This window comes from Pipistrellus hanaki (genome assembly GCF_964339955.1).
Source record: "Pipistrellus hanaki genome assembly, chromosome: 10".
NCBI lineage: Eukaryota > Metazoa > Chordata > Mammalia > Chiroptera > Vespertilionidae > Pipistrellus > Pipistrellus hanaki.
In genome coordinates, this window is record NC_140512.1 from 37,542,758 (window position 1) to 37,556,483 (window position 13,726).

A 13,726-nucleotide genomic window follows, 5' to 3' on the forward strand; every position below is an offset into this window, starting at 1 on the left:
TCAAAGTCACAGTCCAATCTTCAAGGGTTCCTGAATATCAGCGGCAGAGAACTAGTCACTGTTGAGTTAGTTCTTGGCATCCTACTGCATCCCTTCTAGAACTGAGAGCCTGGCCATTCGCCATCAAGTAACAGTTTGGTCAAAGCTACTCCTCAGGAGCTGAGTGCTTCAGACTCACCAAGCAGTAACGTTGGCCAGGTATAGCAACAATCCATTTCATGATGGAAAAGCATACTTAAACAGGATCAGTTTTAAGCTGGTCCATGAGTTGCATAAGTATTAATTTTTTAATTAGATTTGTCATAAGTTTAAGGATGGGATATTGTAATTTCCAGATTAACCACTAAAAGAGTAATCAAAGAATGTGTAATTTGGTATTTTTAAGTTTATAACCGCTGAAAAGGATGAAAAAGGCATTTCAATCACAAAAATATGGTTAGGAAATTTTTACTTAATCTCTTTTTAAATATTTCATTTGAATGAAAAGACTTGCTTTTAAAATGCACTCAATACCGAACATTTTTATTCAATAATGAAGGGCTACTAAGTGTCTGAGATTGGAAAACACAGTATTTGGGGAGAATCACAAAATAGAAAAGACATGATCCTTAGTTATATAACCTAAAACTCTACAAAATGGAAGGTGCAATTGAGAAGGTGCTTTTAATTAAGACATATTAGAATAATAAAACTATGCTTAATCCTATAGGTTCTATTTTTTAGATGTTTCTTAATAGCATCTATATAATAAAAGCCTAAGTGATCATTACAGAGGAATGACCAGAACGACTGGTCACTGTGATGCACACTGACCACCAGGGGGCAGACGCTCAATGCAGGAGCTGTCCCCTGGTGGTCAGTGCACTCCCACAGGGGGAGCGCCACTCAGCCAGAAGCTGGGCTCACTGCTGGCAAGCACAGCAGCAGTGGCGGTGGGAGCCTCTCCCGCCGTCAGGGTAGCACTAAGGAGCAGCTAGCAGGCAGGCGGTAAGGAGAGATGTGTCCCAGGCTGCAAGAGGGCGCAGGCCGGGCTGAGGGACTCCTCCCCACCAATGCACAAATTCCGTGCATCGGGCCTCTAGTATTGAAAATAATATACATGGTTTAAAAAAATTGCTGGACTAACACCTGTTTTGATAATATTATAATGGAAACTTCTATTTTTGGTTATTTGTGACAAAAGATTATAACCAGAACCAATCTCATTTTCTCTTAAACCTCATTTTCTGACCACCCCTTTCCTGAAATACATTCATGGGAAATTTTGATACTGATACAGTTTATATGTGAGGTCCTCTTTGTCCAAGTTCCTATTTATGTCGGTTATAGCTGTGTTAGAGTTCCGATTTAGATCAACATTCATTTCAATGAAGGAGAAAACTACCTCTGCAATAGATTTTCCTATTTCCTTCTGCTTTTTTTTAGTAACTCTCCATGGTATCCAAAGACAGGGACCATGATGATAATACAGAATGTCAACACAAATCCAAAACAATAATTAAACATAAGGACCTCGGGTAAAAAACACATCTGTGGGCCAGGGCAGCCTGGGAGGACATTTTCCTATCCAAGGTTCACCTGGGTGCAGTCGAGGTCCCTTGATGAATGGAGGCAGGCTTGTCATGATTGACAAGTTCAGACCAACTCCGCTTGCTGCTTTCCTAACCGCTTAACAGGTTTACTCACATGCAGCATGCTATAGGATGCTCCAAAGATGTGTTTTAAGGAAAGAGAACCAGCAAGACAGAATAATTTGATCAGTGAAGTGAAGTGAGAATTCTAGTTGTTTTATTTGCAATTGTACACATTAAAACAATTACTGGCCCTGGCCAAGTAGCTCAGTTGGTGAGAGCATCATCCTGATATGCCAAGGTTGCTGGTTTGATTCCTGGTCAAGGCACATAAAAGAATCAACCAATGACTGTATAAACAAGTAAGTGGAACAGCAAATCGATATGTGTTTTTTCTTCTTCTCTCAAATCAATAAATTAAAAACAAACAAACAAACAAAAAGCAATCACTACTTTGGTTCCAATATTTGCTAAGTTTTCTAATATTTGCTGTTTTCTAATATGTGCCACCTGAGCAATAAACTATGAAACAAGATGTGAGTTGGTTATATTAATAGGCACTATTTATTTTACAATCAACACAAGAAACTATGTAACACGCGCTGTCTTCAGCCATCCCACTTTATGTTTAAATACTGCACTCTAAAAACTGATGCTGGAACATTTTATAAAGGACAATTATAAATCAGTTTCTGGATAGGAAGGGCCACATGAAAAGCTTGCAGGAAGATAAAAGTCAACCTTTCAAGTGGAATATGGCACATGAATTAGTTTTACAGTTGTGGAAACTATGTTGAGCCATTGTTTAGTAAAAAATCCTTTTACTACACAAGCTGAGAGAGCTCTGGCCATGCCTTAGTGCCTCCTGGAAGCTGGTATTTCTAAAGGAACAGACACTGTATGTAGTTAAAATGTCACTGCAGGAAGTACATACAGTTCAGACTGCTCAGGATAATTCTATAGAAAACTATAATTAACTGGACTCTGGCAGAGATCTTTAAACACACAGCCTTTCTTTATTTCCTTATATCCTACTACATAGAACTTCACTATTATAAATGCTATTTATATGCATTTTATTCACACACAAGTTATGATTTTTTTTTAAACTACCCATCTTTATTGCTGTAACTTTTTCTTTCTTAAAAATCTCTCTCCTACACCTGTCTGACTTCACCCTTTGTTTCCTGGAGCCTCTATTTCATCTTTAAGGGGACTTTTCTCCCCTTTGAGAACTGTTGGAAAGCTGGGCTCCGAAAGGAAGTAGAAATGTTTCTCCTGTATTTTAAAAATTAATTTTTTCCCATAAAATATCTGTCAAATTACAGAACAGAAATCAGGGGGAATTAGGGCATGATGGACACAGCTTTGCTGGCAAGCATCTATTCTAGGCAATCCTGCCAGGGTGCCATGCGCTGTCACAGGCAGCGGGAGCTCTCCGGCCCTGCAGGGAGAGGACCGTCCGTGCGGGCATGTGCTCTGGCTTCTACTCCTCCGATGCCAGCGGCCCTGCAGTGGCCTCCTGAGAGCACTCCAGGCCGGCGTCACACTGCAGAGAGGCCTTCTCTCCTTCCTCAGAGCCCTTAGCATCATCACTGTCCTCCTGGGGCACCCCTGGTCCCGCCTCTGGCTGCTCGTCATTAACACCATTCGAATTGACATCGAGTTTGCCATCTGCTAAAAAAAAAAAAAAAAAAAAAAAAAAAGTCATTCTCCTTTCGCTTTCCGCGTATTATTTCATCTTCATAACAACCACATGAGGGAAATTATCTCTATTGTCACTGTTTTACAGGTGGGGAAACTGAGGAGAGAAGGTGTAGGGTTCACTAACTTGCTGGACAGCTATTGATAAAAAAACAACAAAACTGGCATCTGAACTCGGGACTCTGGCTCCAAAGCCAGGCCTTTAAGTCAGGACTGTTGTTTGGGACCTGACAAAGTCTGCTTTCTAATAGAGCTTTGCCATGAATTAACTTGATGTCTGTGGGTTACTGTCTGTACAAACTTGTTTCCTTACCTACAAAGTCAGGGATAGTAAAACCTAACCTACATTTGTGGCAAATAACGGCGTTTGTAATACTGAGTCGTGTGTGGCTGTGCTGATGTTTAGCAACTGGGAGTTCCCACGTTGGCAACAATCTGTCTCTCACAACTTGTACAGAAGATGACCAGTTGTTACTCACTGTCCCTGCCACATAGGATCCAGGTTTCATCAGAAAACAGGCAAAAGCATGGCCATCAGAAAGCCTGACTATTTTCTTCACAGTTTACTTATACAAATTAGATTTAATTTTTTTACAGATTATGCAATCCCCTAATAGTGTTTCTCTACCAAGTAGTAAAGGGGACATAATCCCTTGAGGGGTGAAAGGAGGAAGTGTTTAGTATCAAAGTCACCTGGGCAACCTTTTCAAACTACAAGCACTCGTAAAATGCATGATATATACTCTGGGGTTCCGCATAGGAGTGGGGGCAGTTCTCCCCCAATACTGCTGAAACAATTCACTGTTTCTGACCAAGGTAAGTCATACACTTTTGAGGGAAGGAGAGAGAAAATACTATGGAACTCACTGTTCTGACACTTAGAGAAATATAACCTGTGCAGTATTAGATCTGCAATTCCATTGGAATTCATTAATCTGCTCTAAAAAATCACCTGCAGTTTTTAAATTAAGCAATTTAAAGGCTTCAAATCTTGAAATACTTGGTTAGCCATTAGGAGATTTAATTATTCCATTATTCAAAGACCTTAAAACGCTTTGTGAGCAGAATGTAAGTAAATACTCATTAAAAGGTCTACAGTTCCAGGGCAGTTAGAAAGCAGAATGTGGAATAAAATCAGAATTTCATGTCCTTTGTTTTCCAGTGACACGGAGGCTGACTATATCCTATAAATTATCCCCCAAAAGCAGGGATTCAAAGCAGGAACACATTTGAGACCACACAGAAGTCTGATCCATGTACCGGTCACCCAAGCTTCATTAGGCCCGAGAGAAAATTCAGGTCCCAGGGGCCCTGTTCATATCATCCATTGCTCCCTCCCCGCTAAGCAGCAGTGCCAGCTCGGCTTTTATATACGCACTGTTCTCGTCACTCTTTTCTTTGGCAGCCTCCAATTGCTGTTTCTCATAAATGTCCTTGAGATCCTTACAGATTTTCTTATGTGCAAACCAGTGTGTTTTCTGGCAGTTTTGGTCACAGTATATTACCTGAAAAGCAATTGTAGGTTTATTTGCATTTAAGAGCTATGACTGCAGGATTTTTCCATTATGACATTAAACTAAGAACCTCACTGTGAAAACATTAAGTTTTCTATACTTTGTTTTGAAACCATGATGTGTGCATGTGTATTGATTTATAGTTGTAACTTTTAGTTTACACTTTATAACAGTCATGGATATATAACAAATGGATATATAACAAATGGCCTATGAAGGACTCTTTTACAAATGATTTATCTGAGAATCTACTATGTGCCTGAATTGGTACAGTGCAATTGTTGTCCCAGAGGAAGCTACAGTCAAAAAAAGGGCAGGATGAGGCTGCATGTAGGGAGTCAGAAACTCGGCCTAGTACAGGATGTAACAGACAGCAATGGCAACACAGAGGAAGCAATGACGCACTCCAGCTGGAGGATTTAGTAGACAAAGAAATGGGAAAAGCATTCCAAGTGTAGGGACTATCTTGTACAGAAATGCAGGAAAGGGGAAGTAAATGACATGTTCAAGGGCAAGAATTTTGAGTAAATGAAGCTTAGACTTTGGCAAGATAATATGCCAAGCATTTCAGTAGCCCCTTAAACATAAATGGCATTGTATGTTGCATTTCTGGCCCTAGTTCTTCATCCATACGCTTTCCTATGTGACTGCAAAGCTCTTTTTACTGAAGGAGAGGAAAACCAACTTAAAATTGGGCCATGTGACTTGTTTGGGCCCAAGGAATGAGATAGCATAGCAGTTTCAAGGCTAGACCTCAAGAGCCTCATATGTGTTTCTATTTGCGGACTTATACTTCTGCCATCACCACGAGAACATGCTCAGCCAAGCCTGCTGGTCCAAGGAGGATGAGCTCAGCCAATCACAAACATGGGAGAAATATGATTGTTGTTTTAAAAAGGAAATTTTGTAGTGTTTTTATATGCAACAATAGTTAGCCTATATAGATGGTCTCATTTAATTTTCACAACTCTAGACCATTTCACACATAAGGAAACTGAGACTCGGAGAAGTAAGAAATCAAAGGAGATGAGGCAGGAGAAGTAGGTTACAATAAAACATAATGGGGTACAAAAGAATGTGCTGAAGAATGTCAATCTTAAAACAATAAGAAATTAACATTTTCTACAGGGTAAAGTGAATGTACAGACACATGCATGTGTGTAATATCTGAATGGAAGAAAAACACAACAAGCAGATATTACTGTAAAGAATTATCTTTACAAAGATAATTTTGGCAGAAGTTGGTAGTATAGTCCAGAAAGCTTAAAGATTGGTAACAATCACAAGGAAGTCATTGTTTTATAAGGAAGAGCTGATAAAGAGATTATAGTTCAAGTCAATATCAGAATATTTAAGATTGTACACTTATGAATTGTCTTATTCTAGGCTCTTTGACCCCTCTCGGTCCCCTTTGTATGACCTTTCTCTTATTTGCTCATATCCATTCATGTATTCACATCCTTTTCTTCCTGGGGTGGTCAGCACAGAAGTCGGGGCAGTCTGAGCATTTGGCAGAAGATAGGGCACAGAATTACACTTATCCTTAGCTCTCTTCCAAATTACTTTTCAGTATTAGATGAAATATTTTATATCTAATGTATTAAAATTTATTAGGAAATTAACATCAATCATTATATTTACAGAATATTAAAAATCAATTATCAACTTGGATGAAATCTAAGTCAGATGTCAATGAACTTCAAAAAACCTTCATTCTTACCATTTTGCATACTGAGCATCTTTTACTCGCTCCCTTTTCTCCACAGGTGGTACAAAATTCAACATCCACAAAACCCACCTGACCAGTGATGGCTTGCGTAAGTACAGAGAATGCAGTGGGATCAGAACCCTAGAATGGGTATAAAGATGAAACTCTCTAAAATGACCATAGATAGATTAATGAGATGACACTTCATGAACAACGTTATCTAGAAGCAGACACACAAGAGACAAAGTCATTAAGGTTAACGACTATATCAACTTCATTGTGACAAAATGATAAATACCCTTTTGATTATACCATTTTCTTTATAAAGTATTCGGGAGCTAAGTTATGGCTCCAAATACTCACAGATAAAAAGTTTGCCCTCTTCTAGAATAAAAGTTTATTGAATTAGGGTTGTCCAATAAGCCCACAAAGATTTCAGATATAGGACAATCAACTCAGTGGGATTTTCTTAGAACATTGTTTTACACTGTTCTGTATATTCAAGATAGTCAAATGAAATATTCAAAAGATTTAAGAAGTATTTTTTTTTAAATATATTTCAATTGATTTTTTGCAGAGAGGAAGAGAGAGGGATAGAGAGTTAGAAACATCGATGAGAGAGAATCATCGATCAGCTGCCTCCTGCACACCCCCTACTGGGGATGCGCCCGCAACCAAGGTACATGCCCTTGACCGGAATCGAACCTGGGACCCTTCAGCCCACAGTCCGATGCTTTATCCATTGAGCCAAACCGGTTTCGGCAGATTTAAGAAGTATTTTAAAGTAGCACTCATTTTGAAATTGTTATGTTCTTTCTGAAAACAAATGATAATGGCTGGGTTTCCTTTTATATTTAAGTGCTAAGAATGCTCTTTTGGAATAAAGATAGTGTAAATGGGAGAAAAAATAGGTGAAATGAAACCTCAGATACTAGATATTTAAGTTAATATATTTTACCAGGAATAAAGGTCTATGGAAATTGTACTCAAATGATGTTGTGCATCAGAGAACTTGCTTAAAATTCAGATCAATCTGCCATCCCATACCTTCTAAATTAGAATCTTTAAAGATGTGGTGGTCTATATACCTGCTTTATTACAGATAATTCTGAAATACACGAAAAGTTTGAGAATTACTGTTATTTAATGTTACACTAAATACTTATTATTCCATGTAATTGTTTTGCCGCCAAAGTGGCTGTTAATCTGAATTATTGCTTCAGAAAAGAAATGGATGACACAGCTGACTAACCACGTGGAATCTTTCTTGTCATTACTGGATGACAAGAACTCTTTCTTGCTATATAAAACCTAGTCATCTACTTGTTAAATAAGAATCTGTTTAGGTTCCAATGCTCCACCCATGGAAGACAGTCAGACTAAAAACAAACAGAATACTGTATCCAGGATACTATAAAATCAGAGACCTTTGCTAGCCTTCCAGAAGTTAAGACATACGCTATGAATTGATAAAGCAAACAGCTTTAACAGTATAATCTGTTACAAGGCTGGAGCAACATTTCTCAAGTGTATCCACACTTCCCACTCCCTGCTGAACTTAGTGACAGAGCCAGAACTCCACACTAGGCAGAGGGAATCAAAACCTCTGCAGCAGGGCCCTGGCATGAGCACTGTCAGAAGGGGCCAGAGGTGACCCCCAGGGGAGCCAGCCAAAGAACCACCATGTTATGAACAAAGGTCAGCATTGCTTCAATGCTTATAAGCTTGCAATATCACAAAACCCATCAGGAAGTAAACAGTGGCTACCTGGGACACTCACAACCACAAGCATTACAGATAAGTAGTTTTCCTGAGAGCAGAATATATAACTTAAAAAATAAAATAAAAAATTTGAAGAGAAATTTTTCTAAAATGCACTAAATCCTACTTTATTAATAAACCTCCTCTCAATGACTCAGATCACTAGGATAAACAATCAGTGTACTCCATCAACTCTAACTACGATATTCTATGATACAGGGCTAAGATGAATTGTTGACCCCTACACTGACCTGCTTTGACTTCTTTTTCAAGTACTCTGGACTGCTATTTTTAGTTTTTCTGTTTTCCTCCTTGAAGGCAGAATGTCAACTACCACTTGTTAGTGCTGGAAATAACCCATAGTAGCCATTGCTAGTTGTTTATCTGCTAATCATTTCCCCAACTTCCTTACTAATGGAAGCATAATTTTTTTGCAGCAGCAGTATTTAGACCAGCCAAAAGTACTTCTTTTCCCAGATTCCTGTGCAGCTAAGAGTGGTCATGCAGCACAGGCAGCGGGGTTCTGGGACAGCCTGCTTCCCAGCGATAGGCCTCGTTCCTTTCTTGCCTGCCTGCGATAGGAATGTGAGCTAGGGTAAAGAGCGTCAGATGCCTTGCAACCATGAAGCCATAAGCATGAGTATGAAAATCTACACAACAAAAGAATATCGCATGGGAAAATGTTTGGGTACCCAATCTATTTATTTTTGAGCCACTGGGCCAGATCTGGTCTGCCTATTTTGGGGCTTCTAAGTAAATAAATAAATAAGACCTTAGCTGGAGTTTTGATATGTACAGCCAAACACATTCATGATTAATAAGCCACCCTCATAACTAGCTAACTTTAATCTCACAAAAGCTTACTATTAAATAGTCAAGTATATTAAACAGGATAAAGCATCTTTATGGGAAATCACGGCGAGCTCTCAAGCATTAATCAACGTATGAGGTTCGTGAGATCATCTTGTCTGTGCAGGTCTCTCTTATTTCGTGATTCTGAATAGGTGCAGTCTTAATGTGAAAGGAGCACCTGGAACCCATTTCTAGTCCTGATGTTTCTCACTGAAAAAGATACAACACCCTACGCACACAGAGAAGAAGCCACATTGCCACTGGAAGGGAGGAAGCCATGGATGGGACGAGGGTCAGGATCAATTTCTTACCTAATAGACTAAGGCTGATAAAGGATTTGATTGAAATGTATAAAAGCATGACTTGTATAGAAAAGGTGAACAGAAACCTATCCAAAACAGTGAAGGCAGGAAGCGTCCTATGAAATACTGCTTAAATAAATATAGGACAAAAGTGCAATAAGTACTTTAAAGAGCAGATAAAGTTAAACTTTACTTCCCATAGCTGCAAAGTATAAATAGATTTCTTTTTTTAGAATGGAAAATTTATAAAGTCAGAGGCAGTAAGCTAGACTCTAAGAAGCTGGAACATACTGTAAGACTGTTCATCAGGACATACAATGAGCCAGGCCTCATCCCTTCACCATTCCACCCAAAACCATCAACCTGGACAATCAGTTCCTACTTGCATCTAGTGCAGGACCTTGTCCTAGTTTTTCACAAACTACCGTGAACATGTGTGTATCTGTATGACATAGCAGATGTGTACCCACCTTCCCAGGTTCACAGAGGTATTTAAAATGCAGGTCACTGCCGGGACCGGTTTGGCTCAATGGATAGAGCATCGGCTTGGGGACTGAAAGGTCCCGGGTTCGGCATGTACCTTGGTTGCGGGCATATCCCCAGTAGGGGGTGTGCAAGAGGCAGCTGATTGATGACTCTCATCAATGTTTCTAACTCTCTCTCTCTCCCTTCCTCTCTGTACAAAATCAATAAAACATATTTAAAAAAAAATAAAAAATAAAAATAAATAAAATGCAGGTCACTATAACCACCTAGACTCCAACATAGGGAATTACTGTTTATTAAACCACAAGATATAAATGGAAGGAAAGGATTAGAGGAGGGAAATGGATAAACAAACAGGGTTAACTGGAAAACCTATCTCCACATTTGTTCTTGAAAATTTTCTAAAAAGGACAATTCCTCTTACTAAATCATTAATTAATGCTAAAGAGAACCTGCCTCTCATTGTACAAAATATGCCGGTTAGGCCTTCCTGCTGGAGTGAACTTAGTGATAAGAACCTTACAATTTCCACGGGAGCGATGCTCCGCACCAGCTGCTGGAGGAGTGTGGCTTCACAGTAAGGAAATCTTCTGATACTTTCTCTAATGATCTTCTCTTGATATATCGGAAAGCCATCCGAAGGTCGGCCTTTTAATAAGCTGAAAGATAGTTTTCAAACAGAAACTGGGGTTGGATTACTCAGCATTTCCTCCCAGTTTAACCCATGAACTTTTAATAGCTTCTTCTTGGCTATTTAAGATTGTCATCATCTCTTTAAATCATGGTTAGACTCAATTCAAACTGCTGTTCTGCCTCCGGGTCAGGAGAGGCCTTGTCAGCGATAGGTGCCTGGAGAGGTATTTATGCAAGTGACCCCTGCCATAAAGCACAGGGAACACCGCTATCAGGCTCGCTAGTTACTTATTACCATGTCAGTTATTTGTACAAAGAATGAAAACTCTCAGCAAGTCACACCCTTCCGAATGAGTTCACTTTTTCTCGGGAAAACTAGGAGAACTCGATCCCTGGTGGTTAGAGAACAAAGGTAACACACAGCTGTCCCAGGCACAGCCATGGAGACACATGGAGTGCCGTGATGAATCCAGAGTACCACCTGTGCACAGCACACCTGTCCTCACATTTGCACTTGCGCCGCTTTCGAGCTGTCTGACCTTATGTGTGCTCTTTCACCTCTCCACACCTCAGCTCCCTCGCTTGTAATGGGGGATAACAAAGCACTGTAAAGAGCATAGAGCAGAATAATCAGTCTACAGTCTCAGTCTAAAATTGTCCTTGTTTCTTGCAGACTGAAGGTGATCCCAAAAGTAACAAACTGCTACTAAAATACTTGAACTTTAAATCTATAACAAGGCTTCATATAATAAAAACATTCTATGTGAGTGTATTTTATACCTGGCATTGTAAAAACAGTACCTTTTGATCAGAGCATCCAATTTATTCTCTCCATCTTTTAAGAAGTTAATACATTTCTGAAAGATGCAGCTGATGTAATGCATTTTCATAGCCAATACTTCGTTCATGTCACTTTGCTTCATACATTTCTCACAAATCAAATCCATCACCTTGTAGCACTTGTTCAGAGCTGCTTCTTCTGCCAGCAGAGGATTCTCATTTATAAGCATCACGATCTAGAAGAAATTCTAGTGAGACTTTTCTGTATAAAAATTAGTTACTTTTAGTTGATTTCCAAAGATTACCAAGGAAAGTCTTTTTTTGCAGCTACAGACTTACTATGTTAATTCGAATTAGAATGCAAATGGCCTTGATCAAAGTTACAAACCCAATACAGAAGGACTGTGATGTTTTACATTTCTCTGTGGAGATTTTCCCTGTATCTTCCAGCTTTTACAATAATGAAAACAGATAAAAGAGGAAAGCAAACATAGCTTTAAAAGCCAGAATATTAGATGCTTTATGAGTCCCAAACTTCCCATATATGCCCAAATTAAGCTCAGACTTAGTGTAGTGAGGAGTATTTTTTTTTTTTTTTACGATTTTCGTTATATGATAGATAACATGCAGTAGGTCTGCAGAGAACAGCTGTAATATCCAGTGGCATAACGGTAATGTAAACGTGTGTATAACATGGGCACAATTGCATACACTGAGCAGAAAGTCAGCATTTGTTAACCAACATGTTACAATACCTAGTCCAGATAATTTAAATGCTAGGGAAGAATAAGCAGTAGATTCCATGAATTAGATCCTTTTCTTTAGACATAAAGAAAGATAATTTGTTAACGTAAGTAAAACATGGGCCTAGCCTCCTACTTGGAAGTTATATATACATAGATTAAGTGTTCTTGTGAAATTAAAACTATTTTTACACTACTAGATCAATATATAGTCTTGCATTTTACTTAAAATATAGCACTCCATAATCAATTATTAGAGGTCATGAAATAAGTATAATCAGAATCCCCATTGGTAAATTTGCTGACAACTTTCCCTACCATAGCATATATCAAAATTTAACTGTGGTAGTGAAGATGCATGAATTAGTTATTTATATTTCTGCAGTCAACTACAATAATTTAGAGATGTTTATTCAATACTTTTGCATATAGCATTTATAATGAAAGCATAGGATCTTAAACCAATATCTTCAAACAAAAACCTCAAACAGAATCCAGAATAATGTTTTTTTGTTAAGGTATTAGGCTTTATTTATTTCATAATATACAGATATATATACAATACATGTTACATCACCACAGCTCTACCATGAGCTTACAGAAACATTTACACAGCTGCACACAAAATGATAATACTGGAACTAGTTTGCTCCCTTTAATCTCTGTGGTGTTATAATTAATATATTATAAAGAAAATCCTTATTATTATTATGAAGAAATAAATATATTCTTACAGATATAAAAAGCAGATATAGCTCATCTCCCAGAGAATGGCTACCTTAGAATATGTTTAGATAGTGGCATTTTGAATTCTTTTTTTTTTTTTTTTTTTTTCATTTTGAACAATTTTGGGCTTAAAAATAATTTAACAATAAAAAATGGGCTCACTGGTGCATATCTGCCTTTTAACCACTGAGAGGCCTGTTCAACTCTTGTAATTTTTCCTGTGAGCCTGATTTTCTCCTTCCTAACCTCTGTATTCTGGGCAGCAGCACAATTCCCCAAGTCCCTGTTGAAAACAAACATCCTTATTACTGTAGCAGGCACTTAACTTCAATGCTGTGTAGCCTTGTAGGGTGCTCTGTAGGAAAAGCATGAATTGTGTATTGAGGGTTTCTGTGCGTATTTTTAAAGGTCTTTAGCTTTATAGAGTGGCTGTTAATTACATTTTTATAAGGCTCCCTTTGAAGACCAATGCCAGTTTGAAAAGGGGTAAAGCAATGAAAATTGGCCACCACAAAAGCAACTGGGTAGCTATTATCCAAAATGTGGATAAAAGAAAGGTTTTCAAGTGAATAGAGCATTTACCCATTATAGTACCTTCCTTCAGGTCTGCTCTGAAGGAAGGTACTATAATCATAGAATAGTAGCCCTTATAAAACCAAGTGCTCTAAAAAATATAATGAAGGCTATTTCAGTTTATATACTTTTATAATTTATTACCTGTATAAATATGCTCTTAATCTGATTTACTCAAAATAATTGGAGGTGCCATAATTCTTAGGACCTTTAACTCTGAGAGACTAGTTTCCATGTAAACATCAAAAATTATTCCACAGACTCCATTATTGTACAACTGAAATTAATGCAATCTCAAGGGAGTGGAAACAAAAATAGAAATGCAGGAACTTCTTCAAATCAATCTAAACCAGAATGTCTAATAATGCTCAGG

General features: G+C 38.3%; 1 protein-coding gene across 2 annotated transcripts in view; it reads right to left on the minus strand.

Annotated features, from left to right (window-relative positions):
• Positions 1 to 2,112: 2,112 nt before the first annotated feature.
• ANKMY2 (ankyrin repeat and MYND domain containing 2) overlaps positions 2,113 to 13,726 on the minus strand; it is a 31,322-nt gene continuing 19,708 nt past the window's right edge. The window contains exons 6-10 of one of the 2 annotated variants that reach the window (XM_084897179.1): positions 11,333 to 11,547; positions 10,422 to 10,557; positions 6,510 to 6,638; positions 4,654 to 4,780; positions 2,113 to 3,245 (exon numbers count right to left, since the gene is read on the minus strand). In XM_084897179.1, coding sequence (XP_084753305.1) covers positions 3,058 to 3,245; positions 4,654 to 4,780; positions 6,510 to 6,638; positions 10,422 to 10,557; positions 11,333 to 11,547 — 795 coding nt within the window. In that variant the 3' untranslated portion in view covers positions 2,113 to 3,057. Of the gene's footprint in view, positions 3,249 to 4,653; positions 4,781 to 6,509; positions 6,639 to 10,421; positions 10,558 to 11,332; positions 11,548 to 13,726 lie in introns of both variants that reach the window. The other variant, XM_084897180.1, reaches the window with a different exon arrangement.